Source organism: Aquarana catesbeiana, linkage group LG01, assembly GCF_042186555.1.
Source record: "Aquarana catesbeiana isolate 2022-GZ linkage group LG01, ASM4218655v1, whole genome shotgun sequence".
Taxonomy (NCBI): Eukaryota; Metazoa; Chordata; class Amphibia; order Anura; family Ranidae; genus Aquarana; species Aquarana catesbeiana.
In genome coordinates this window covers 626,727,406-626,754,051 of record NC_133324.1, presented here as the reverse complement: position 1 = coordinate 626,754,051, position 26,646 = coordinate 626,727,406, and the positions used below count along the sequence as shown (strand labels likewise).

General features: G+C 42.7%; 1 protein-coding gene across 1 annotated transcript in view; it reads left to right on the top strand.

The window, feature by feature from the left end:
• The window catches only part of SPARCL1 (SPARC like 1), a 74,351-nt gene that overhangs the window by 35,739 nt on the left and 11,966 nt on the right, over positions 1-26,646 (top strand). Inside the window, exons 7-9 of the mRNA XM_073600787.1 lie at positions 1,508-1,628; positions 18,167-18,303; positions 19,971-20,119. Of these exons, the coding sequence (XP_073456888.1) occupies positions 1,508-1,628; positions 18,167-18,303; positions 19,971-20,119 (407 nt within the window). The remainder of the gene's footprint in view (positions 1-1,507; positions 1,629-18,166; positions 18,304-19,970; positions 20,120-26,646) is intronic.

Here is a 26,646-nt window from a genome sequence, read left to right as displayed (position 1 = left end):
AAAACTGATCTAGGCTGTAATGAATTGTCGGGTCTCGGCAATATAGATAAAACTCATTGAAAAAAAGAGCATGGGATCCCCCCCCCAGTCCATTACCAGGTCCTTTGGGTCTGGTATGAATATTAAGGGGAACCCCGAACCAAAATGAAAAAAAAATTGCGTGGGGGTCCCCCTAAAATCCATACCAGGCCCTTTGGGTCTTATATGGAAATTAAGGGGAACCCTGCGCCAAATTCTTTAAAAAAAATGGCTGTTCAGAGTACATGTCTGGGGGCCACGCCAGTTTTTTTTAAATTTGGGTGCGGGGTTCCTCTTAATATCCATACCAGACCGGAAGGGCCTGGTATGGAGTTTGGGGGGTGACATCCACTCCATTTTTTTTGGTATTTTTGATATTTTTATCTGTATTGCCGGGATCCGACAATGCATTACAGCCGCAAGAAGTTTTGAATTATATTTTTTCCTTTAGAAATGTAATTTTGCTGTGGCACTGTTATAAACATGGGAAAGATACGCTACTTTACAGGCATACTAAGGAACACCCCAGGCACGATATTTAAAATCACTGCTCCCGACCGTTTTTAAAACTTTTTTTTGTATTTATACATGTCCCCTCGGGGGCACATAATATTAGCCTGTTCAAACTATTTATGGCTGTATGTTGGCTGTAAAGTGTGGCACATTGTGATAAAATATTTATCTACTGTATACAAACGCCCTAACCTGGGGACAAACTGTTACGCTGCACAGTGTGTTATATAGATTGCATCATCACCATCTGGGGAAGTGTGGGAAGTGCAGGCAGCTGATTATAGTTATATCTCCTGTGTTTATTTTAGGTTAATTTAGGCTTAGTGTGGCAGCTCACAAGGCTTTTACCCATTGTTATGCTGAAAGGCAGGTACATATGCTATTAGTAATACTATTGCTAAGTGTGGTATATTGTGGAACACTGTGTTTTATGCTGTAAGGCAGGTACATCAGTTTGTGAGAGTACCACTCTACCTCTATAAAGAAGCGACTTGTTTCATTCCACGGTGAATACTCTTGGAGGATTGGAGTCAGTGCTGGGACAAGGTCATCTAGAGAACAGGGCGAACCTGCCAGACTTCACCCCCCCCCCCCCCCCCAAGATGTATGAGCATCATGTATCAGCAAAATCCCCCCAACCAAAAATGTAACACAAATTTGCATGCTTACCCCTAGGCATAAATTCCCTTACTAACAAAAATACTCCCCAATCAACCTTACTAGCATAAATCCCCCCCCCCCCCTCAACCAAATCACCTCTTCTAGCACAACCCCCCCAAATCCCTGCTGGGATCAAGAATATGTCGATATCATTATATTTTATGTACAGTACCACATTTTAATCCAATAGTGAGAACTATTGTCATTCAAAGTGAAATCTGGGCTAGCCTACTTGGCTGACTGCCGCGTGATTATAGTAGGATAAGTAGAACGAAAATGAATGAGTGATTTACTTAATTTTTTGGAATTTTTTCAGGTATGTGGCACAGATAACAAGACATACAGCAGTGATTGTTATCTCTTTGCAACAAAGTGTCAACTAGATGGAACAAAGGAGGGAGGCCATCTTCATCTGGATTATCAAGGACCATGCAAATGTGAGGAAATGAAAAAATGTTGAATATACCCAATAATTTACACATTTTAAAGCCCAGCTGAACTTTAAGTTTAACCACTTGAGTCTCAGGTGCTGTTTTAAAACACCACTATTTGCCCTAGAGCCATTTTAATTGACAAGGGGAATCGGCGGCTCTGGTGGCTCCAAAAGCAGGCTGTAACAGGTGTCAGTGACACCCAGAATCCACCACTGAGCTAAGAAACTGATAAAATCACCTCCTAGGTTTCCAATCTTGCACCATAGGAGTGCATGTAGCAGATCATTGTAAACACAATGCTTTCACATTACATTGGAAGCGATGTAATGTCATAAGCTTTTTTCCTAAAAAAATAACAAAATAAATTAAGGCATTTCCCCCCACAGTTTAATCTTCAACTCCCAACAATGACATTGGATTATCTACTGTAGATGATCTTTAGAGTTGTCATGAACCCAAAGTCATTTGGATTGTTAGCAATCTCAAACCTGTGAAAAGGTCACTGTTGTGCTAATTTGTACCCTTGCCAACCTAACTTGATTTTATCCAAATGTTATGCTAAGAATTTACACAAACTGATTTATTTCCCTGTGTACTTCCCTATGTAGTGTAAAAGAGATATAAAGAAGCTATTGCAAACATTTACATTGAGCTTAACCATTATGCTACATTACATAAAAATAGCACTTCTGTGACATTACTTTAATTAACAGACTTTGGTGGTTATATTTTGGGGTAAATATTAGGGTTGCACCAATACCGATACTGGTATCGGTGCCGATACTAAGCATTTGCATGAGTATTGGTACTCATGTAAATGCTCCGATACTAGAAACCGATACCTTCAGGTTTGGTTTTTTCAACTGTCAGCAGGGGAATGCGGGGGAATGTAACAAAAGAATGCTGGCAATTATCAGTTGTTAAGGAGCAGGGCCGCCACGTCCTTAACAACTGATGACGTTTCAGCTGTCCCCGAATACTGCTCCCCTCCTGCCTGCTGTCACTTCTGCCCTTTGCCTCCTCCTTTTCATCCCACCAGCTTTGCCGGGTGCCTTCCCCACCTCCACTTTTCTCTCCCGCCAGCTGCAGTGTTCTAGCCACTAGCGGGTCTGTCGTTCTGCATAGTCCGGGGGCTTCCTGGTTGTCAGCAGTTGCTGCAGGCGGCTCTTATCTAGCTGCTCCTCCAGTTTTTACCCAGCTGTTACATCTGCTCCCTTTCTCTCTGGCCAGGAGTTTGTTGTTGAGCCATGCATCCCGGATCCTATCCACACATAGCAGCATGTGACTTGACAATAAGGTGAACTACTTTTATCAGCTGGAACTTTGTTCAGTTTTCTCCTTTGCCCAGTGTTTCCCATGATACAAACAAGCTTGTCGTGGTATATACAGCAGTATTTTGGGGTTTTATGCAGAGACTATTTATTATCTCAATTCAAGATGTCTGTACTTTAAGGACTTTGCACGTCAAGGACTAGTTGTTAGATATGATTTTTGCATTTATTAATTCAATAAATAAAAATTAATTTATTTATACTTTTGTTTATTATTTTTTTATTATTATATTATTATTTCAGTGCCTTGAAAAAGTATTTATACCCCTATATTTCTACATTTTGTCATGTTGCAACCAAAAACTTAAATGTATTTTATTGGGATTTTATGTTATAGACCACAAAAAGTGGCACATAATTCTGAAGTGGAAGGAAAATGATAAATGGTTTTCAACATTTTTTGCAAATTAATATCTGAAAAAGGGTGGCGGGCATTTGTATTCAGCCCCCCAGAGTCAATACTTTGGAGAACCACTTTTCACTGCAATTACAGCTGCAAGTCTTTTTGGATATGTCTCCACCAGCTTTGCACATCTAAAGAGTGACATGTTTGCCCATTCTTCTTTGCAAAATAGCTCAAGCTCTGTCAGATTGGATGGAGCGTGTCTATGAACAGCAATTTTCAAGTCTTGCCACAGATTCTCAACTGGATTTAGGTCTGAACTTTGACTGGGCCACTCTAACACATAAATATACTTTGATCTAAACCATTCCATTGTAGCGCTGGCTGTATGTTTAGGGTCATTGTCCCGCTGGAAGGGGAACCTCCACCCCAGTCTCAAGTCTTTTGCTGACTCTAACAGGTTTTCTTCTAAGATTGGCCTGTATTTGACTGCATCCATCTTCCCATCAACTCTGACCAGCTCCCCTGTCCCTGCTGAAGAGAGCATCCCCACGACATGATGCTGCCACCACCATGTTTCCCGGGGGGGGGGATGGGTTTAGGGAGCTGTGCAGTGTTAGTTTTCCTCCACACATAACGTTATGCTTTTAGGTCAAAAAGTTACATTTTGGTCTTATGAGCATCTTCTTCCACATGTTTGCTGTGTCTCCCACATCGTTTCTTGCAAACTGCAAATAGAACTTTTTATGGCTTTCTTTCAAAAATGTCTTTCTTCTTGCCACTCTTCCATAAAGGCCAGATTTGTGAAGTGCACGACTAATAGTTGTCCTGTGGAAAGATTCACCCACCTAAGCTGTGGATCTCTGCAGACCCTTCAAAGTTACCATGGGCCTCTAGGTTGCTTCTCTAGTTAATGCTCTCCTTGCTTGGCCTGTCAATTTAGGTGGACAGCCATGTCTTGGTAGGCTTGCAGTTGTGCTCTAAATGGAAAATGCAGGTAAACCATATATGCCCCCATGGCACCCAAACACCCCTATTGGGAACTAACTGTGAGTGGGTGAGGACATTGATTGCTGGTATTTGTTTTGCTATCAGTGCTGGTTTACTAAAAGGATTAGTTGCGTCCCTCCGTGTCTTTGGGGTTCAATTCATAATCAATTCCTCCTGGGGGGCGGACAGCTAGGGATGATCCCCAGGTTACCTAATATATTATGGCAATATGTAGAAAGTCTTGTAGGGTTCTAAGTTTGCCTGTAGAGCTTTGGTCATTTTTCATGGGAGGGTGAGGAAAAAAGGGGAGGGGGGGTGGGGTGTCTGCTCGTATGTGCATTTAACATGTAGGCAAACAATGTCTTGTGGGTCCCTTCAGGTCAAACAATTATGAGTTAACTAAAAGGTTGCGGAAGTCTGCAGATTCCTTAAAGTGTAACCAACAGGCCCAGGTTTTTTGATATTTTATTGGGGTCTCTTTAGCTTGGTGGATTAGGGCCTCCATTTCCGCTATTCTCTCTATGTGGTGGAGCCATTCAGAAATATTAGGGGGGTTGGTATTTCTCCAGTGAACAGGTATGCATTGTTTGGCTGCGTTGATGAGGTGGAGATTTTTTTGTAGGCCGAATGGGGTATGGATGTGTGGTGAAGCAGGTACTGAGCCGGGGTGAAGTCAGGAGTGTAGGTTGTTATTTGAGTGGTTAGGCGATTAACTTCTTTCCAGAAAGGATGTATGATTGGGCAGTCCCACCATATGTGAATCAGGGAACCTATGGCTAAATTACATCTTCAGCAAAGCGTGGAGACACTGGGGTAGTATTTGTGGATCTTTTCGGGGGTCCTGTACCATCTAGAGTATATTTTGAATCCATTTTCGTGTGCTGATATGCTGATGGATCCCTTATGGATGTGGTCATAGATTCGTTCTCATTCTTCCTTAGGTAGATCTAAGATAACTTCTCTTTCCCAATGCTGGCTGATTGTGTTTGCCTTGGGATCGCAGCCTGTCTTTGGGGTTCTGTGCTGGTACAGAGTGCTTCAAAGGGAGTGTAGTCCCTGTGCCACTTGGCAAGGGGCTTGGAGCTATTGAGGAAGTGTCTAATCTGTAAGTATTTGAAGAAGGGAATGGCTCGCTCAGGGAATCAAGAGGAGAGGGCTGGATACATTAGGAGGTCATCATTACAAAAAAAGTGTTCCGCTCTAAGTGAAGGTTCTTGGTGTGGGTTAATCGGTTTGCGCTCTGAGAGACCCGGAGGGAAGTCAAGGTTCTGGTCTATAGGGGTCAAGGGTCCAGGCGATGAGGCTAGATTAAGTTTCCTGCATGCTACCCTGAAGTTAAGTAGAGTAGGACCTATTATTAGGTGAGCGGCGCTTTCTTTAGGGATCAATTTTTGTTCGATCCATGGTAGGTGGGAGATTGGTACCTGGGCAAAAGAATCCTCAATTTTAGGGATATCTTTTTTATAATCGAACCCTGCTGTAAACTTCTCCACAACTTTGTCCCTGACCTGTCTGGTGTGTTCCTTGGCCTTCATGATGCTGTTTGTTCACTAAGGTTCTCTGAGGGCTTCACAGAACAGCTGTATTTGTACTGAGATTATTTTATACACAGGTGGACTCTATTTACTCAATAAACTATAATAGCACATAAAGTCCAGTTAAGCACTGTGTACATCCAATGCCATAGCAGCGCTTAAGTCAGTCCATCAGACTATGACCCACATTTATATGATTAGACATAGTTGTTATCAAAGCGTGCACCAATCACCCAGGTCCGCACCACGTGAGTTACACTCCCCCCAAGGGGGTTACGCACACATATGTAAATCACAAGCCTTAGAGTAATCCCTATATCACTTTACTTTCAAAATATTTTATTTTCAAATGATATACAATACAATATATTATGTTATATTTCATAAACAATAAGGCCTGGAAAATGACAGCTTGTTGAGAAAAGAAAAAAAAACAAACAAAAAAATAAATAGTCAGATAATAAGAAGAGATAATACATCCCTACTAGGCCAATCAAAAAGAAAAATCTTCCTGGGGCAGGACACTTGAAAGATAGTGATATCCCTGGCCCCCCGGTACCCACTACACCGGGAAAGAGATCCTCCCACTTCCCCTATGACCCCACCCCCGGGTCTCAAAAAAAACATCCTATTAGGAAAAACCCCTTCAAAAGGTAAGACTAAAGGCTAACTAGTAAATTTCTTTTGTAATTAGAGAAATTAAACGGAAATAAATTTTCCCTAGAGTCATTTCCAGGTACCCTAAGAACAGGGAATAACAGAGGAAGAGATAGTAAAGAGAAGAGAAAAGGAGGAGGGGAATGAAAAGGGGGAAATGTGTTTAACCTAAGACTGTGTGAGGGTGGAAGTCGGTGGGACACCGTGAGAAAGAGAAATCCCTACATATTTAGCCCATGGATCCCAGGTTCTTTCAAACTGCAGGGTTGTGTCAGATAGGATACTGGCTAATTTTTCTTGAGTCATTATCCAGGATGCTTTCCTTCTGACTTCCGAGAGGAAGGGCTTGGGTTTCTTCCATGCTTTAGCTATTGTGAGCTTAGCTCCTGTAAGAATAAAGTGAATCAATTTTTGTGTATACCTTGAAACTAGTGGTATATTGGCATTTATAAGGGCTACAGGAAGGGACCTGGGAAGCTGGCAACTAGTCACCTTGAAAATCATGTTGAAGACTTTGTTCCAAAAGGAATGAATCTTAGGGCAGTCCCACCATATATGAGCCATTGATCCTAAAAGTTGGCAGCCTCTAAAACAAGTAGGATATATGGCTGCTAGTTTAGTGGGAGTTAAATACCACCTGGTTAGTACCTTAATGTTAGCTTCCATCAGGGAAACATTAAGAATTCCCTTGAAGGACCTTGAGCAGGCCGAATACCAGGTGTCCAGGTCCCAGCTGCATTGGAGATCGGATTCCCAAGCTTCCATGTAGGTAGATTTTGTTGTAGGGTAAGTGAGGCACGAGTAAATCACAGAGACACCTCCCTTATGCTCCATGGCTTGGCCACACCAATTTTCATATTTCGTAAATTGGGGCGGTAGTGGCTTGTCCTTTCAAACTTGGTGTAGAAATAGTGATATTTGGTTGAAGCGGAGTCTTTCAGAGTCTGGGAGCTTCAGTTTTTTGACGCAGTAACTAAGGTTTATAGGACCCCCAGAGTCAAAGAAGTGTCCTATACGGTATAGCCCCTTGTCCACCCACCATTGAAATGTTTTTATGTCTAAGCCAGGGGGGAAGTCCGGGTTATTAAACAGATGTATGAGGGGCCGCCCTGTGGAGACAAGGGCTGGATTATTTCTTAGACTGTCCCATAGCGCACAGGATTGTGATAGTGATGGGGCCAGTATGGATGGTCTTTTTTTAGGTGGACACCACAGAAGATATTCCAGGGATAAGTGAGGTACTGCCTGTCTTTCGATATTGATCCAGTCTGGTTTCTCAGACTTTGAGTAGATCATGGAAAGCTGTACTAGTGTAGCAGCTGTATAATATTTGTGTAGGTCAGGGAGAGCTAGTTCTCCCTTGCTTCTATGAAGGAACAATGTGTGTTGGGGCAATCGGTATCCAGAGGTACCTCAGGTGTATTTAGGTATCTTGCTCTGTAGTTTTTTCAAGTGATTTTTCTTAATTGGGATGGAAAGAGATCTAAAATAGTATAGAATTCTTGGTAGCAAGGTCATTTTGATCGAATTGATCCTACCTATCCAAGAGAGTTCATGTTTGGACCAGATCTTAAGGTCATTTTCTAATTTCTTGTATAGTGGAGGGTAGTTGTGTGCATAGAAAGTCTTGAAGCGGGCTGTCAGTGTGATGCCCAGGTATTTGATTGAGCTTTCATTCCACTCAAATTTGAACGACTGTTTTAATATGGATACACTTGAGAGGGGAAGCAAGACATTAAGGGCCTGTGATTTTTTGTAATTGACCTTTAGGCCTGATATTTTAGAAAAGTTATTTAGAACTTGACAAATATTGGGGAGATAGGTTAACGCTGAAGTCACAAATAGGAGCATATCATCTGCGAAAAGTCCGCATTTATGAGTTTGATCTCCACAGGATACCCCTTTTATATTTGGATTTTGTCGAATGGCTATCGCCAAGGTCTCAATGGCAATGGCAAATATGAGAGGGGAGATTGGACACCCCTGCCTAGTGCCCCGAGCTATATTTATTGGTTTAGAATAATGTCCTTGTAGGCAAATTAGTGCCTTAGGATGCGAGTATATGGATTGTAAAAGACCTATGAAGCACCTTCCAAAGCCCCAGCGTTCTATGAGGGAAAATATGTATGGCCAGAAAATTGTGTCAAAGGCCTTCTGTAGGTCTAGTGACAAAAGAAGCCCCTCCTGTCTCGCTCCCCCCTCCCAGCTAGATTGCAGAATCGAGACCACATTTATTTCTCTTCTTATTCTTATCTTTATGTATGTAGGCATTGATAAAAGATGCTAAATGGTTGGCTAGAATTTTTGTCATTATCTTTACATCATTATTTATAAGGGAGATTGGGCGATAGTTGCTTACATCTTCAGGGCTTTTATCTGGTTTGGGGATGACTGTGATATATGCTGTGTTAAGGTGAGTATCCAAGGGATCACTCTGAGTTTTAGCATTAAAGAATTTGGTTAGATGTGGTGCTAGAGTTCCCACAAAGGCCTTATAATAAGGGATGGATAGACCATCAGGTCCTGGTGCCGACCCTTTTTTGAGGTCTTTAATGACCTCCTGAACCTCCTCCACCGTGCAGGGGGCTTCTAGTAAATTTTTGTGTGAGGCGTTTAGGGTTTAGATCATCTAGGTATCTACAGATAGAGTCTTTATCAGGTTGGGATGGTGAGCTGTAAAGGTTGGAGTAAAAATCTTGGAATGCGTCCAGAATTTTAACGAGATTGGCTGTGGGAGGTTCCCACAGCATGGTGTGAATCCTGATTCGGGGGGAGAGTTTAGCCACGAGTAATGACCCTATTTTGTTCATCTGTAAATAAAATTTGTTGCTACTCCATCAAATGCCTGCATAGTAAGGGCTAGGTTGAGATCCAGTCTGGCTTTATCTATTAGGGCAATGGGGACTAAGGAGGGATCTCGTTTATGACGAGCTTGAAGGGCTGCATACTCCAATTCTAGTCGCTCTATGTCAGTCCTATGTTCTCGTTTAATGTGAGTCCTGGATACATTTACCCCGGATAAAGGCCTTGTGGGCAGCCCAGAGAATTTCAAAGGACGTGTCATTAAGAATAAAATGTTCTTTAAGTGCCTTATCGATTATCTCGACTCTAGTTGGATTAGAGAGAATGGACCCATTAAGTCTCCATTGACCTCGTTTCCTACCTAGCACTTCAGAACATATAGATATAATGACCAACGAGTGATCTGAGAGAACTGTGTCTTTGCTGTGAGCGCTGAGTATACCTGGGAGTTGGGATGTAGGGATCAGAATATGGTCTATTCTAGCATATGTGTTATGAGGGTGTGAGTAGTGTGTAAAATCTCGTTTGGCGGGATCTGGTTCCCTCCAGGTGTCGGCTAGACAATGTGCTGAAATTATTCTAGCGATTTTGTGGCTTTCTTTGGTTGGGCGAGTCATTTGGTCCTTGATGGATTTGGATTTATCCAATACCTGATCGAATTCTACTTTCGAGTCTCCCCCAAGTATGACTGTGCCCGCTAGCATGGGGTCCAATGTGTCCATCATGTTTCTAAAAAAATTAGCCTGGCCCCTATTGGGAGCGTAGTATGATACTAGGGAGTAAAGTTGTCCTTTTATTGTGTCTTGTACCAGTAGGATTCTCCCTTCAGGATCAATATACTCAGAAGTCTTCTCAAATTTACACGATTTGGAGAAGACAACAGCTACCCCTCTGGTTTTATTTTCTGCACTGACGAAGTGAAATTGAGGGAAGTGTGGGTGTATAAATTTGTGAATATATTGTACAGGAAAGTGCGTCTCTTGGAGTAGGAGGATATGTATTTTGAGAGATTTGTAGTAGTCTAAAATTTTCCTCCTTTTGATTGGGAAATTTAAACCCTGTACATTGTGGGATGCTATTTTAAGGTGGGTCTGTGTGTTATCAGCCATGGAGAGCATTGGAGGCATACTCGTAAACTAAGTCCTCACTCACCTGTAGTAGTCTTCTGACCGGGAATGTTTCAAGGGCTTCACCTAATAGGCAAGTGAGGTAGGCCATGTCCGTCATTAATCTGAGAATTAGGATTTCTGTAATAGATGGAATGGTTTGACACGCGGATATGAAGAGGGGAATGAAATAGGAAGAAGAAAGAAGAAAGAGAAGATAAATTAGAAAGAAGTCTCCTAACATTTAAAACCAGGGTTCGGGGAGGGAGACAATCCCCAAAACCCGAGACAAAAACAATGAGTGTCTGACCCGTGGGGTTCAGACAACCTAACCTTCAGAGACCTGCAGGTTTCCAAGGGGTAGGTGGAGGCACATGTGGGCCACCCCCGCACAGGGTGCCAATAACAGAAATGATCATTAACATTAATGATCATTAACATTAACATTAGCACGGCGAGTTATTCTTAGGCAATTATGCAATATCACAACCCCCCAGTGAGTCAAGTCTTTCAACTGGACCGTGATCGTTCTCCACGTTTATGTGCTGTTATCAGACATAAGAGTAAAGTTGTAGCATATAAACCAAAAATAGTAAGCCCATGGAACTTTGAGGGACTGTGGAACTGGCAAGGGAGATAAAAAAAGAAAAAAAAAAGGGGGGGAGAATCCCCAAACAAGGGTCACAGATACATCTGTGGTCAGACTTTACGTCCAAAAGAGAAACATGGTGTTAGAGTGGGAAAAACAGGGAAGAAAAAATACTCAATCAGGTGGGACCATTATCCCTAATTTTCTTCGTCTTTCCTTTGTTCCAAAGAGGAGATTGTGGGCTCGTCAGATTGGGTCTTTTAGCCAAGCTGGTACTGGCTGTATAGGTGTCCATCTCAGCTTCTTGTGAGATGAGTTTGAGTTGTAGCAGTAATCGTTCCCCTTCCTGGAGGCTGGAAAAGGAGTAGGATTTCCCTTTGTCAGAAAACTTGACTGCAAATGGAAAGACCCATCTGTATTTGATGTCCTTCTGTGTTAGGACCAGTAATAATGGTTTCAGTGCCCTCCTGCGTTAAATCGTGGAGGGAGAAAGATCTGCGAAAAGCTGGATCGGGTGGCCTTGACAGATTACTTGGGGCCCAGATCTGGCCTGTTTCATGACCTCTTCTTTCACAGAATAGAAATGGGGTTTGGTAATAACATCTCTGGGCTTTCCATCTTTCCTGGGAGGTCCCAGGGCTCTGTGGGTTCCAGATGGTGCTGGGGAGCATTAGGTAGTATGGTTCTGATCATATCCTGGACTGCCGAGGGTATATCCAGAACAGTTTCAGGTAGTCCCCTGATCCTGATGTTTTACCTGTGGGACCTATTCTCCAGGTCGTCAATTCTGGAAATAGAGTAGTCCAGTTGTTCCTGAACTGTGTAAATATGTTTCGCATGTTGATTCGATGCAGCCACCGTTTCTGCCAATTTGTGTTCTATTGCATCTATCCTTGTTCCCAGGTTTTGAAAGTCCCCAGTTATTTTAGCTGCTGTTTGCGCTAGTCCCCTGTCTAGGAGTTCTGAGAACTTCTGAAATAGGCTTGTTCCCTGGAAAGAGCTTCTAAGGGGATAAAGCCAGTCTGAGCTGTATAATTGATCCCTAAGGAGGAGAGGGTATATTCAGAAATTGTGTGGCCAGAGAGGAGCTCCGTGGTAACTGGTGGAGGTATGAGTGCCTGTGGGAGACCTGTCTGAAGCCCTGAGGAAAAATTTAGTGCCTCTGAGGAAAATACTTGCAGGTTTTCTGTGAGGCAGAGCGCGCTGGCTGCTTAGGGCTGTGCTGCGGTGGCCATCTTGAAATTTTTGTCCGTGACCACGGACTCAAATTGTGGCTTCAAGATCCTCTTTAATGAAGAGTGGAGTATTGGGGGGTGTTCCTGGGTTAATGGGGTGTCAGCCCTGAAAATTTTGGGGTTGTACGTTAGCCGTGCAGGATGCTGTGGGCGCCGCTGTATGGGGCTGGAGCGGAGCTTTCGGCTTAAGCGGCCATCTCCAGGGCTCCACGCATGCGCCTCCCTATATCACGTTAAAGGACAGTCATCCTGACATTGCCCAGCTTATGTGAGGTGCTTATGCACATATGTAGCCTGTTCATACTAGGCTTAAGATCTTTATCCCCTTTTCTACATGAGATCCTATCTACCTCTAATTACAATTTGGGGGTACGGGCCACGCACAGCACCTCTACATTGTTATATCTATACTGCTGGTCGCTCACATAAACCAACAGATATTGTTGCTTACCAGCAAAGATACTATATATATATATATATATATATATATATATATATATATATATATATACAAAAACTTTTTCGCTGCATTTGACTACCACACGAACCTCCTAGGCTCCTCAAGAAGCGTTCTCATACACGCAACATGTCGAGCTATTAAGAAAACATATACTCGGATTCACAACCTGACCCACTATTGTTCACTCACATCCTTAATCGGAACATCCCTATGGGAATTCGTTCTCTACCCGTTCGCTGGATGTGCTGCTCTGTATATATATTGTATGTAGTGGTGTCTTGGTCTTGTGTGGGATATATAATGTCAACTGTTGGAAATGTTTGTTTCTGTGTAATGTTTTATATGTATTACCGGTAATTGTTTCCCCATTTTTTACGGAAGATATACACAAATAAAATTTTTTTATCTTTTTAGACAACATACCTGTGTGCCCTCAAAGTCCATTTCTTAGTTGTTTAGGTCTCATTTCTGTTAGCTGATTGTGTTAAAAATCCTTTGATAAGATGACCACTCCCCTCCTTTGTCCGCTGGTCTGATTATTACGGTATATCTTTTCTTTTCTCTAACATTTCATAGCCTTCCTGTATATGTCTAGGGTTTACATTCTTTTTCTGAGTCAACTGATCCAAGTCACGCAAGACCAATCCTTTAAACACTTCTAAATGTTAATTGGCCACATTCGGTGGATTGAACAGTGACTTGTTCCGCAAACCACTATCCACTGCCACTGAAGCATTACCACTGCTGCCCACAGGATTAGAGTTCATAATTATAAAATATTTTTTGATATTAAGCTTCCTCATGTACTTGTGCATGTCTACGTACACATCAAATTTTCTAATTGGTCTTTTAAGATCACATTTCAGGCAAAGATGTGGATATTAGTTTCTTTATGCATCAAAGTCACATTACTTAAATTGTAAATTCCTCCTACTGGTTCTCCCTCCTTCTTTTTTTGGACCCTACGTCCAGCCCTGCATCGCCTGGTTCTTATCCCCTTGGACCTTGTTGTTGAACATTGTCCCTCTCCCAATAAGGTTGTTCTTTCCACTGCAGATCTCTACAGTGAAGTGTTAGCTGAGGGTGTGTTGAAGGTCTCCCTCTGCGAGGTGGATAACCCCACCCCCTTCTCTGCCAACCTTTTCCTCTCCCTAAAGAAGGATGCGGTGATGGAAGTCTATTTCTATCCTCATATTCCCACAGCGGTTCAAATCTATTATTTGTTGGTCTATCACAGAAAATCCCGATAAAATACGTTTACGTTTTTGGTTGTAATATGACAAAATGTGGAAAATTTCAAGGGGTATTAATACCTTTTCAAGGCACTGAAAAAAAAAATATATGTATCAAAATCTGCTACCAAATGAAAGCCTTATCTGTCCTCAAAAAAAAAAAAATTATATTATATTATATTAAAAAAAAAGGTTCTGGGACTTAAGGGGAATAAAGCCCCATACACACTATCAGATTTTCTGCTGATTTTTGTCTTCAGATTTACCAATACCATGTAGTGCAAGGGCTTGCCTGATTGCATACAAATTGAAACTCCTAAGGTTTGACCTCATATTATATGATTTTGGTAAATCTGAAGGAAAAAATCAGTAGAAAATCTGATAGCGTGTATGGGGCTTTAGGAAGAAAAAGGCCCTGTTAGTTGAGTGGGTATTTCAGCTAAATACCTGTCAGATGCAGCAAAACCAAAGGTGTTGGTCAAAGTCTTTGTTTATGTTAGAAAGCAGCCTGATTGGAAAAGCCTGTTCCTGTCAGCATGCTGTAGAGAACTTAGAAAATTGTCATTTTCAGAAGGTTCATTCGATTTGATCCTCTGGTTAGTGGGGTTGAATTGACATTCAGTTTTGAAAGTAACGATGGGAAAGTTAGAAGGCACAGGACTAATTTTTTTTTTTAAATAAATAAAAATCTAACTGTGAACATGGTTTTCCTTTGGGAAAAAAATTGTACATATTATAATCAAACCCGTTTAATACATCTGGGATTCCATAAATCAAAATCAGGCTTCTTGAAATTTTAAGGGCTTTCAAATTAAATTAGTTCACTTGATGAGGGCAAGAAAAAAATGCTTTGACAAATGATTTTTTAGAATTTTCGAACAGAAAACCAACTATACACCTTTTTTGATGCACCTTGAATGTATATAGTTGATTTAAACTGAAAGTATAAAAACAGCTCGCAGCAGTGGGAGAACTATCACAGTCGCAGCAGTCGCACTTGCGACTGGGCCTGCCATTCTGCCGCTGTAGGGGGGCCCCAGGACCTGGCATCTCCCCCTGTACCTCTGGCTGTCTATTTAGAATGTAGTTGGGGGACATGGGAGGCGGCGATCAGCAGTTCTATGTTGCCTGTGGGCGGCAGGATCTCCCTGCGGCTTGTAGTTCTCCTCCCGAGTGTATACAGAGGAGAGGGGAGGGGCCTCTGACCCGGGGCATGTATCAGTTTCACTCTTCAGTGTACAAGTGAGTCGGCTCTGCTTGTACACTGTTGCTGATACATGCCCGGGTCAGAGGCCCCTCCCCTCTCCACTGTAAACACTCGGGAGGAGAACTACTAGCCCCAGGGAGATCCAGGCACCTGTGGATACCATAGAGCTGCTGATCGCCGCCTCCCACCTCCCCCCAGATGGGGGGTCCAGAGATGTGCTGGGGGTTGGAGGTGCACAACGGAGACCAGCCATGTACAGAGGAACCTCTGATGGGGGGGCGGCTGTTTGGGGACCCTGATGTAAGGGGGGACTCCCTGGAGACACTGAGTAAGGAAGGGGCCCTCTGGAGACAGTGATGTAAGAGGGGGCCCTCTGGGGACCCTGATGTAAGGGGGGCTTTCTGGGGACCCTGATGTAAGGAAGGGGCCCTCTGGGGACACTGATGTAAGGGGGGACCCTGATGTAAGGGGGGCCCTCTGGGCATACTGATGTAAGGGAGGCTTTCTTGGGACCCTGATGTAAGGGGGGCTTTCTGGGGACCCTGATGTAAGGAAGGGGCCCTCTGGGGATACTGATGTAAGGGGGGACCCTGATGTGAGGGGTGCCCTCTGGGGATACTGATGTAAGGGGGCTTTCTGGGGATACTGATGTAAGGGGGGCCCTCTGGGGACCCTGATGTAAAGGGGTGCTCTCTTGGGACCCTGATGTAAGGGGGGGGCTCTCTGGGGACCCTGATGTCAAATGGAGGAAAACGGAGGCTCTCTGGGGACCCTGATGTAAGGGGGGCTCTCTGGGGACCATGATGTAAGGGGGTTCTCTGGGGACACTGAATGTAAGGAAGGAGCTTCCTGGGGACCCTGATATAAAGGTGAGGGCTCTCTTGGGACCCTGATGTAAGAGGGGGCTCTCTGGGGACCCTGATGTAAAGTGGAGGCTCTCTGTGGACACTGATGTAAGGGGGACTCTCTGGGGACCCTGACGTAAGGAAGGGACTCTCTGGGGACCCTGATGTAAATAGGGAGACTCTCTGCGGACCCTGATGTGAGGAGGGACTCTATGGGGACCCCAATGTAAGGAGGGGCTCTCTGGGGACCCTAATGTAAGTAAGGGGCTCTCTGGGAACCTTGATGTAAGGAAGGGGCTCTGGGGACCCTAATGTAAGTAGGGAGGCTCTTTGGGAATGCTGATGTAAGGGGGGGCTCTCTGGGGACCCTGATGTAAGGGGTAAGGGGGGGCTCTCTGGGGACCGTGATGTAAAGTGGAGGCTCTCTGGGGACCCTGATGTAAGGAAGGGGCTCTCTGGGGACCCTGATTTAAAGGGTAGGGCTCTCTTGGGACCCTGATGTAAGGGGGGGCTCTCTGGGGACCCTGATGTAAAGTGGGGGCTCTCTGGGGACTCTAATGTAAGGGGGACTCTCTGGGAACCCTGATGTAAGGAAGGGGCTCTCTGTGGACCCTGATATAATGAGGGGGGCTCTGGGGACCCTAATGTAAATAGGGAGGCTCTCTGGGGACCCTGATGTAAGGAGGGACTCCATGGGGACCCTGATGTAAGGAGGGACTCTTTGGGGATCCTAATGTAAGGAAGGGGCTCTCTGGGGACCCTGATGTAAGGAAGGGGCTCTGGGGACCCTGATGTAAGTAGGGAGGCTCTCTGGGGACCATAATGTAAGGAGGGACTCTATGGGGACCCTTATGTAAGGAGGGACTCCATGGGGACCCTGATGTAAGGAGGGGCTCTTTGGGGATCCTAATGTAAGGAAGGGGCTCTCTGGGGACCCTGATGTAAGGAAGGGGCTTGGGGACCCTGATGTAAGTAGGGAGGCTCTCTGGGGACCGTAATGTAAGGAGGGACTCTATGGGGACCCTTTTGTAAGGAGGGGCTCTCTGGGGACCCTAATGTAAGGAAGGGGCTCTCTGGGGACCCTGATGTAAGGAAGGGGCTCTCTGGGGACCCTGATGTAATGAGGGGGTTTTGGGGACCCTAATGTAAGTAGGGAGGCTCTCTGGGGACTCTGATATAAGGGGAGGCTCTCTGAGGACCCTGATGTAATGAGGGGGGCTCTGGGGACCCTGATGTAAGTGGGGGATCTGCACTCAGATATGTAATGATTATATATATATATATATATATATATATATATATATATATATATAGACATACACACACATGTATATTATATACATGTGTATGCCCGTCCAAGTGTATAACTTTCTTTACTTTACTGCTAAGGGCTCTAGCCCGAGATCGAGGGACCCAGCAACACCCCTGGTGGGGGCCCTTCATGGTTTCTTGCACCGGGGCCCTGAAGATTCTAGTTACGCCTCTGGCTCGCAGAAATTTTGTTTTATTGTTTTTCTACCTTTTTGTCTTTTTCCTTGTATTTTTTATCTTTTCTAGAACTCTCAACCTTTTAGTATGTTTGTTCAAAGAGCAATTGCTATGTTAAGTGCAGTTAGTAAAGAGGGAGGGAAGCTAGTTTAGCTTAGCCAGGGAAAATCAGGTCCCACTAATGAAGTAAAACTAAATCAGAGAGGGAAACACAAATGCTTTATTGGCTAAAAAAAAAGTAATAGCAAGCATCTTGCTAAAGTTTTTAAAGGATTAAACGGAATACAGGTGCACAGCGTTATTGGGTTTTATTTTCAACAGATTTGTTCGGAAAGCCATGTGTGTATACAGCATCAATGCTTGTTAACATACTTTGTTTACATGGTTGGAGAAAAACATGACATTTCATTGTCACATAGAGCCAAGCCAAAGGAATTTTACTGTACCATTATAGGCTCTATTGATAATGACAGGGTTGTTTTTTTCATCTGGTTTCAGTCTACAAAACATGAGTGCAGACATTGTTTAAGAAAACATGAATTATATCACGTTAATAATATGAAATGATCAGAGCACAAATAAAGAGCCTAAATCAAATAACTTAATAAGACAGAGCTATTCTACAAGGCTCTGCCAAATGTTATGAATTTTATTTGAGTTTGAGCATGTCAATATGTACTAAACTATTTATTTGGTCTAAATTATGTCTACATTTTTATAGATATCCCACCATGTACAGACTATGAACTTGCTCATTTTCCCTTCAGAATGAGAGACTGGCTGAAAAATGTTCTTATGCAACTTTATGAAAGGTGTCTGGAAAATCCAGAACTTCTCTCAGAGAAGCAGAGAAACAAGGTGAGATTATCCTATTTCTAAAAGCATAAGATGTATTTTGTGATGTTCCCAATCAACAAAAGATGCTAAGGTGTCCATATAATATAATATAATATATAGTACTTCCCTTTCATTAGCTATATAAAAGATGATTGGATTTTTCTTTGCTTGTTATTAAAACACAATTAAAATTATGTCAGGTGAAGATTCTAGAGCCGTCATACAATATAGTGCAATTTTAGTGGGTGGCAGGTGAGCCTGTTTGGTTCTCTAATGGCATGGGCCAAGTATCTGCTATCATTTCTGCACCCTCTTAAGCTACTGGTTACGTCAGTGTGCTTCCACCTTACAATACGATTCACTACCTTATCTAAGCCCAACATAGATTTTCTGGAGAGTTTTAACCCTGTTTCATTAAATACTCAAACAATGCCTGAATTTTTTTTAAATTTTAAATTTTCGATGACACGGGAAGCTAGAAATGTTATATGAATAAAGAACACAGGTATTGCACATTGCATAGTTTAAATATGCAAAGAGTTTAAATAGTTTAAATATCACTGAGCATAGATGGTGTCAATGGAGCCATTTTATACCAGCTAAAAACAAATCTTTGGCTCTGCAAAGGTTATGTTGCAACATAAAAATGCACACTCTTAAATTCAGCATGTTATTTAATGGACCAATGTAAAGTATAACTGCACTTTCACTTAGAGTGTTACTTCTTTAGATTAAATTTGCTGTTTTTACCAGTACTGATTGAGGCCCCTGGCTTTGAGTACTTCCTTCTTTGCTCTGAAAAAGGGGAGGGGGCTTTCTCCACTGACCACAAGTTTGAGGGGCACTTCTCCACTGATCACCAATGTAAAGGGTCCTTTTCCTCTGATCACTAATGAAAGGGAGGCTTCTTCCACCAACCACCAGCGTGAGGGGGCACTACTTCACTGATCACCAATGTAAAGGGTCCTTTTCCTCTGATCACTAATGAAAGGGAGGCTTCTTCCACCAACCACCAGCGTGAGGGGGCATTACTTCACTGATCACCAATGTAAGTGGCACTTCCACACTGACCACCAGTGTAAGGGGTATTTCTCCACTGACCACCAGTGTAAAGGGGACTTTCTCTACTGACCCACCATCATAAATGGGGCACTTCTCCATTGACCACCAATGTAAGGGGGCTTTCTCCAATGACCACCAGTGTGAGAGGGCACTATATTGACCAGTAATGTAAGATGCACTTTTGCACTGACTCCAGTGTAAGACAACCATTATACTGAATGTAAGGTGTCCTTATCCCACAGATCACCAATAAGGGGGTTCTTCTCCACTGATCACCAATCTAGGGGGACATTACTCAAACTATCTATGTGATCGGGTCACTTAACTGACACAAATGTGATTGAACAAAACAGTTGTCACTCTCTTTCATTCTTTTCTGCCCATTATTATTCTTTTTCTGATTAGTACTGAAAATATGTTTGTCATATAGAGGAGAGTGGGTGTTAAAAAAGGTGCACTTTGAATGTCAGATGCACAAGGTACGCCATAATGGCATTTTTGTACAGGCTGCAGGGAATATAAATACATAATGTACTTATTGAAAGTTTAATGCAGTTCTGTTTCACCCGCTATAATTCTTAAACGTATTGTGATGAAATAAGTAGAGTTATGGTTTCTTATAATAGGTTAAAAAAATCTATGAGAATGAGAAGCGTCTACAAGAGGGTGATCATAACATTGAACTCTTGGTGAAGGATTTTCAGAAAAACTATCACATGTATGTGTATCCTGTTCACTGGCAATTTAACCAGCTTGATCAACATTCTATAGACAGGTATGTTTTCATAACACAGAGATAAATGTCATCCACGTACTCCATAAAAATACCTGATGTTAAATCAATACAATACTACCTTTCAGATTTATGCCCATTTGTGATTGCTTATGTTGCTTAAAAGTGTATTTCTTGACATTGTTCCTTTTCAGAAAAAATATAGTATCTTTTATAATTATTTATGAAATTATTTCTAACACTAATATTTACTACTTTTACATGTTTCATATGGGATAGAAAGTTTATAGAAAACCCTTGATGAGAATTAAACGCAGGGCATACATATAGGCATCATATAAATGTAACCAACCGCAATTGCCATGGAAGGTCCTTTTTTGTAGGTGCTGGAGAATAGCCTGCATCCCACAATGCAACATTCTACTTTTTTCAAGCTATCCAGATGCCATCACAGTAATGCCCTGTACACACGATCGGACATTGATCGGACATTCCGACCACAAAATCCGTCTGATTTTTTTCCGGCGGATTTTGGGCCAAACTTGTCTTGCATACACACGGTCGCACAAAGTTGTCGGAAAATCCGATAGTTCTGAACGCGGTGACGTAAAACACGTACGTCGGGACTATAAACAGGGCAGTAGCCAATAGCTTTTGTCTCTTCATTTATTCTGAGCATGCATGGCACTTTGTGCATCGGATTTGTGCACACACGATCAGAAATTCCGACAACGGATTTTGTTGTCGGAAAATGGTATATCCTGCTCTCAAACTTTGTGTGTCGGAAATTCTGACGGAAAAAGTCCGATGGAGCCCACACACGATCGGAATTTCCGACAACACAATCCGATCGCACTTTTTCCTTCGGAAAATCCGACCGTGTGTACAGGGCATAAGAGTAGTGCTCATTCTTCCATTATGATATGGGGGGGAAATCCCTGGGTCACTTCTGAGGTTAATTATTAAGTGGTTTCAATTAGTATTAGCAACCTATAGACCTTATACTTTTGCCATAAGTTTTTTTCTTTTTTTTTTTTCCATGAAGGATGTATTTGAAAGGCGAGCGGTTGTCATGATTCTTGTTTGATAGAAAAGACTCTTGCAGATGCTACCATTATATGACCCCTACTTTAAGCTATGGGACTCATATGGTACCATTTGGGGCCGAGGAGCAGGAGAGAGCACCTACCCTTGGAAGTAGACTGGTCAAATAGGTGTCATGAAACAGATTCCATTTAACACAACTCCTTGTATACTCTACCACTGCATTTGGATTTGTATAAAATATTCCAGCCTAGCAGACTTTTTATCTAGATCAGGACTCTTCAAACTATGGCTCTCCAGCTGTTGCGGAACTACACATCCCATGAGGCATTGTAAAATGCTGACATTCACAGACATGACTAGGCATGATGGGAATTGTAGTTCCTGAACAACTGGAGGGCCGTAATTTGAAGACCCCTGATCTAGATATTTCCTCATAACTTATTAACTCTGCATTTACGATGTACAGGTGTGTTTCAAAAGCACTCAAACATCGTACAACATACAACTACTACAATTTTTATGCATGTGTTATCCATCTGAAAGATTTTTCTGCTAACATTGACTACCTCTTCTAATTTTAACACTTATGCCCCGTACACACGTTCGGACATTGATCGGACATTCCGACAACAAAATCCTAGGATTTTTTCCGACGGATGTTGGCTCAAACTTGTTATGCATACACACGGTCACACAAAGTTCGATCGTTCTGAACGCGGTGACGTAAAACACGTACGTCGGGACTATAAACGGGGCAGTAGCAAATAGCTTTCCTATCTTAATTTATTCTGAACATGCGTGGCACTTTGTGCGTCGGATTTGTGTACACGCGATCGGAATTTCCGACAACGGATTTTGTTGTCGGAAAATTTTATAACCTGCTCTCAAACTTTGTGTGTCGGAAAATCCGATGGAAAATGTCCGATGGAGCCCACACACGGTCGGAATGTCCGACAACACGCTCCGATCGGACATTTTCCATTGGAAAATCCGACCGTGTGTACGGGGAATAACAGTGTCTCACAAAAGTGAGTACACCCCTCACATTTTTAGAAATCCTTTATTATACCTTTTCATGTGACATGACACTTTGCTACAATGTAAAGTAGTGAGTGTACAGCTTGTATAACAGTGTAAATTTGCTGTCCCTTCAAAATAACTCAACACACAGCCATTAATGTCTAAACCGCTGGCAACAAAAGTGAGTACACCCCTAAGTGAAAATGTCCAAATTGGGCCCAAAGTGTCAATATTTTGTGTGGCAACCATCATTTTCCAGCACTGCCTTAACCTTCTTGGGCATGAAGTTCACAAGAGCTTCACAGGTTGCCACTGAAGTCCTCTTCCACTCCTCCATGATGACATCTCAAAGCTGGTGGATGTTGGAGACCTTGTATTCCTCCACCTTCTGTTTAAAGGATGCCCCAAAGATGCTCAATGGGTTTAGGTCTGGAGACATGCTTGGCCAGTCCATCACCTTTACCCTCAACTTCTTTAGCAAGGCAGTGGTCGTCTTGGAGGTGTGTTTGGGGTCGTTATCATGTTGGAATGTTGCCCTGCGGCCCAGTCTCTAAAGGGAGGGGATCATGCTCTGCTTCGGTATGTCACAGTACATGTTGGCATTCATGGTTCCCTCAATGAACTCTAGCTCCCCAGCGCCTGCAACACTCATGCAGCCCTAGACCATGACACTCCCACTACCATGCTTGACTGCAGGCAAGACACAATTGTCTTTGTACTCCTCACCTGGCTGCCACCACACATGCTTGACACCATCTGAATCAAATATCTTTCTTTATGCCTTTATGCCTAAGTTGCAAGTATTGCAGGAGTATAGAGATGTAAATTATGCCACTGTATGTACTATCAGTTTGTAAACTGTAGGTGGTTTACCTGTGCCTGATAATGGAAAATAACCAACAATTTAAATTGGAATATAGAAAGAATATAACGACTCATTTATAAAATTTCGACTCATTTATAAAATCATGTATAAAATATATACAGTGAGGACGGAAAAGTATTCAGACCCCCTTAAATTTTTCACTCTTTGTTATATTGCAGGATAAAAAGAGTGGTGAGAGCAAAGTATGTACAAAGGGGGCCAATATCCTATGGAGTTTTACTGAAAGAGGAAATATGCACTATAAGTGCATTAGGTCGCCCTTAAAGGATATTTGTACTGGCCAAAAATGAGTATTGAATCTCATAAATTGTTTTATATAAAAGTGCACTGTAGTGCCATCTTTATTAAACATATAGAAAATATCTGTATATAAAAGGTAACAATAGAACATGCAAATATACAAAGTGCACATATAAACACTGTACATCCAATTGCATATAGAGGATATGACACCCGTGTGCTTACAGCCCGCAGCCTATATGTAGAGGATCAAGCGGATGAGGTATATAGCACGTAACCCGACATGTTTCGGAAATAGGTATGTATTACTCCTTGATCAAGGGATTTACAATTGGGTGTTCAAGTCTATCTGTAATGTAAATTTCAAAAAATAGTAAAGAATATCTATATCGTCATAAATTATATGTGACTGCAATTTTGCGATATATGCGATTTTGTGGTTATATAGGGAAAGAGTACAAAAAAGTCTAGTAAAACCTAGTCATACTTACATCATCTGATTCATAAAAACAAACATGAAATAACAAGAAACAGCAGTTGAACAGCAGAACTGGGAGCAGGCTGGTTTTTGTAGTTCACAAAACACAGGATGGACAGCCAGGGATGCGAATGCAGGGCACTGCAACACTTTCACAAGGGATGGCTGATAGAGATCTGTGTATTTAAAGTAAGGTGTCATGAGTGTACAAGGCATATAATTAAGCCAATACTTCGCTGAAAGGCCAAACAGTCATTCAGCTATAGTAAAGAAACATGTAGAATAAGGTTTAGTATTCCATTATATGAAACAGTATCAAAGTTACCTTGTGGTGGTTCAGTAATCTCCTGATACGCAGACCTCCAGGCAGCAGTTCAAAAACTGACAGGTGCCCAAGGAGTGTCTGCGTCTCAAATAGGACAGCTGATTGGACATCAGCCAATCAGTGTCCACTCCACCTAATCAGCTGCATAACAAGCAGCTGTGTGTGGAGATCAGGCATCCCCCAGATGTCGAGGCGCGCGGCGCGGCCACGCCCCTAGGGGCGTGATGACGTCACGTGCCTCAACGTCACCGGCGGGTATGCGGTCCCAATGCGAGCAGTGAAGCCCGCACGGGGAACCGTACAGGAGCTCATCCACATGCAAAAGGCCCAGGGGACACACAGGTAAGTGCTGCCCCATGGCCATGCATGTGTAGAGCTTACCCGCCGGGTGTCCGTGTGCGCGTGCACACTCCGCATCCGAGAAACTGCGCCATCCTGTGGATGGATTAAATAGTGAACAAAGAATGAACAAAAGACAAACAAAACAAAAAACCAGCCTGCTATACATAATTGCATCAGTGAAAGAACAGATGAAAAAGGCATAATATGCAGTTGGCCTCTGATTACATATAGACGATTGTAAATAGCAATCAATTCTATACAATATTAATAAGAAGAACAGAATGTTAGAGTACTGGTCAATTTGAAACAAATAATAATCCAAAAACGTAAAGAACCCAGGTACATACAATATACAGACACATGATAGTATAGTGATAATTTTTGATCAGGAGCAGTATAGATGTACCTGTATCTATCTAGAAATGTCTGGTATAATAATAAATGGCATATAGTAAAAACAAGGGAAGGAATAAATAAATAAAAAATTATATTGGATTGGGAGATGGGAAAAAAAAAAAAAAAAACAGCAAGCTATATTGGAGGTCCCTACAGGTCCAGCTCACAAACCCCTGATGTAAAGCCAGGAAGGAATGGTTTAAAGTTGAAGGCCCCGTTAAGGCCAGGTGGATGGTTTGCCCGTAAGTTGTGTATCCATCTCAGTTCGCACTGGAGAAGGCGTTTGTTGAAATCTCCTCCCCTCGGACTGGAGTGGATGCGATCAAGGGCCAGAAAGTATATTTTGGGAATCAATAAAGGATGGGCCATTGCCATATGACGACCAATCGGCAAGTCTGGATCGCGTTTGCGTATAGTGCCAAGGTGTTGGTAAATGCGTTTCCAGAACTCATTTATGGTCTTGCCAACATAGTAGCACCCGCATTCGCAGGTAAGCAGGTATACTATTGCTGAGGTTTTACAGTTAACATAATGCTTGGGAATAAACAACTGGCCATTGGGCAAAATAATATTTTTTCGTTTGTCCATATATTGGCAATAATGGCACCCCCCACACATATATATTCCCAATGTTTTGCACGGATCGCCTCTACAGGCTTTGTACTCACTGTTGACTACTTTGTCTCCTATGGATGGCGGCCTTCTGTAGGTGACTGCTGGGGCACTGGGGACAAAGGGGGCCAAAGTTTGGTCCATTGTTAGTAGGTGCCAGTATTTATTCAGAATGCGCTTTACCTGCTTGTGTTGTGATGAGTATGTCGTGATAATTCTAGTTGTTTCGTCTTTACTAGGTTGTTTTTGTGCATTAAGTAAGTCACGACGGGGTTGGTTAAGCGCTCGTTTGTACGCTTTTTTTAAGTAGGCGTTCGAGTATCCTCTTTCGAGGAGTCTCTTTTTTAGAATATTGGCTTCCGTTTTAAATCCAGCATCATCGGAACAATTACGGCGTGCTCTTAAATACTGGCTATATGGTATGGAGGCTAGGAGGGGCTTGGGGTGGAAACTACTTGCATGAAACAAGGAATTGCCTGCTGTGGGCTTACGGTATAGTTTACTGGAAAGATTGCCATCTGGTGATCTTTTGATCAGTACATCTAAGAACGTAATTTCATTCGGACTGTGGGTCATCGTGAATTTTAAATTAAAATCATTCTTGTTAATGCAGTCGAGAAATTCATGTAGTAGTTCAATTGGCCCATCCCAAATCAGGAATATATCGTCTATGTATCGTCGCCATGTTATAACATGGCGCATATACACAGACAATGACTCCTGAACAAGCAGTGAATGTTCCCACTCCCCCAGGTACAGGTTGGTGTACGATGGGGCACAGCATGTCCCCATCGCCACGCCCTGCACCTGGAGGTAGTGGGAACCATCAAAGCAAAAAAAGTTGTGATGGAGTATAAATTCAAGAGAGGTCATAATGAATTCAGTGTATTTGGGTTCAGAGTCACTGTACTGTTGCAAAGTGTGTCGTATAGCCGCTAGCCCTTTGGCATGAGGGATAGTGCAATACAGGGATTCCACATCGATGGCTACCCATTGGGTGCCTTCTTCTATGTGTATATCCTGAATAATCTGTAAAAAATGAATTGTGTCACGTACATACGATGATAGGCAAGTGACTAGGGGCTTTAGGTGGTTGTCAACTACACGACTGAGATTTTCTGTTAGACTTCCACAGCCTGAGATGATAGGTCTGCCTGGTGGTTTTTTCTTTTGTTTATGCAACTTCGGTAGTGCATAAAAAGTTGCCTCTTTGGGGTGGCTGG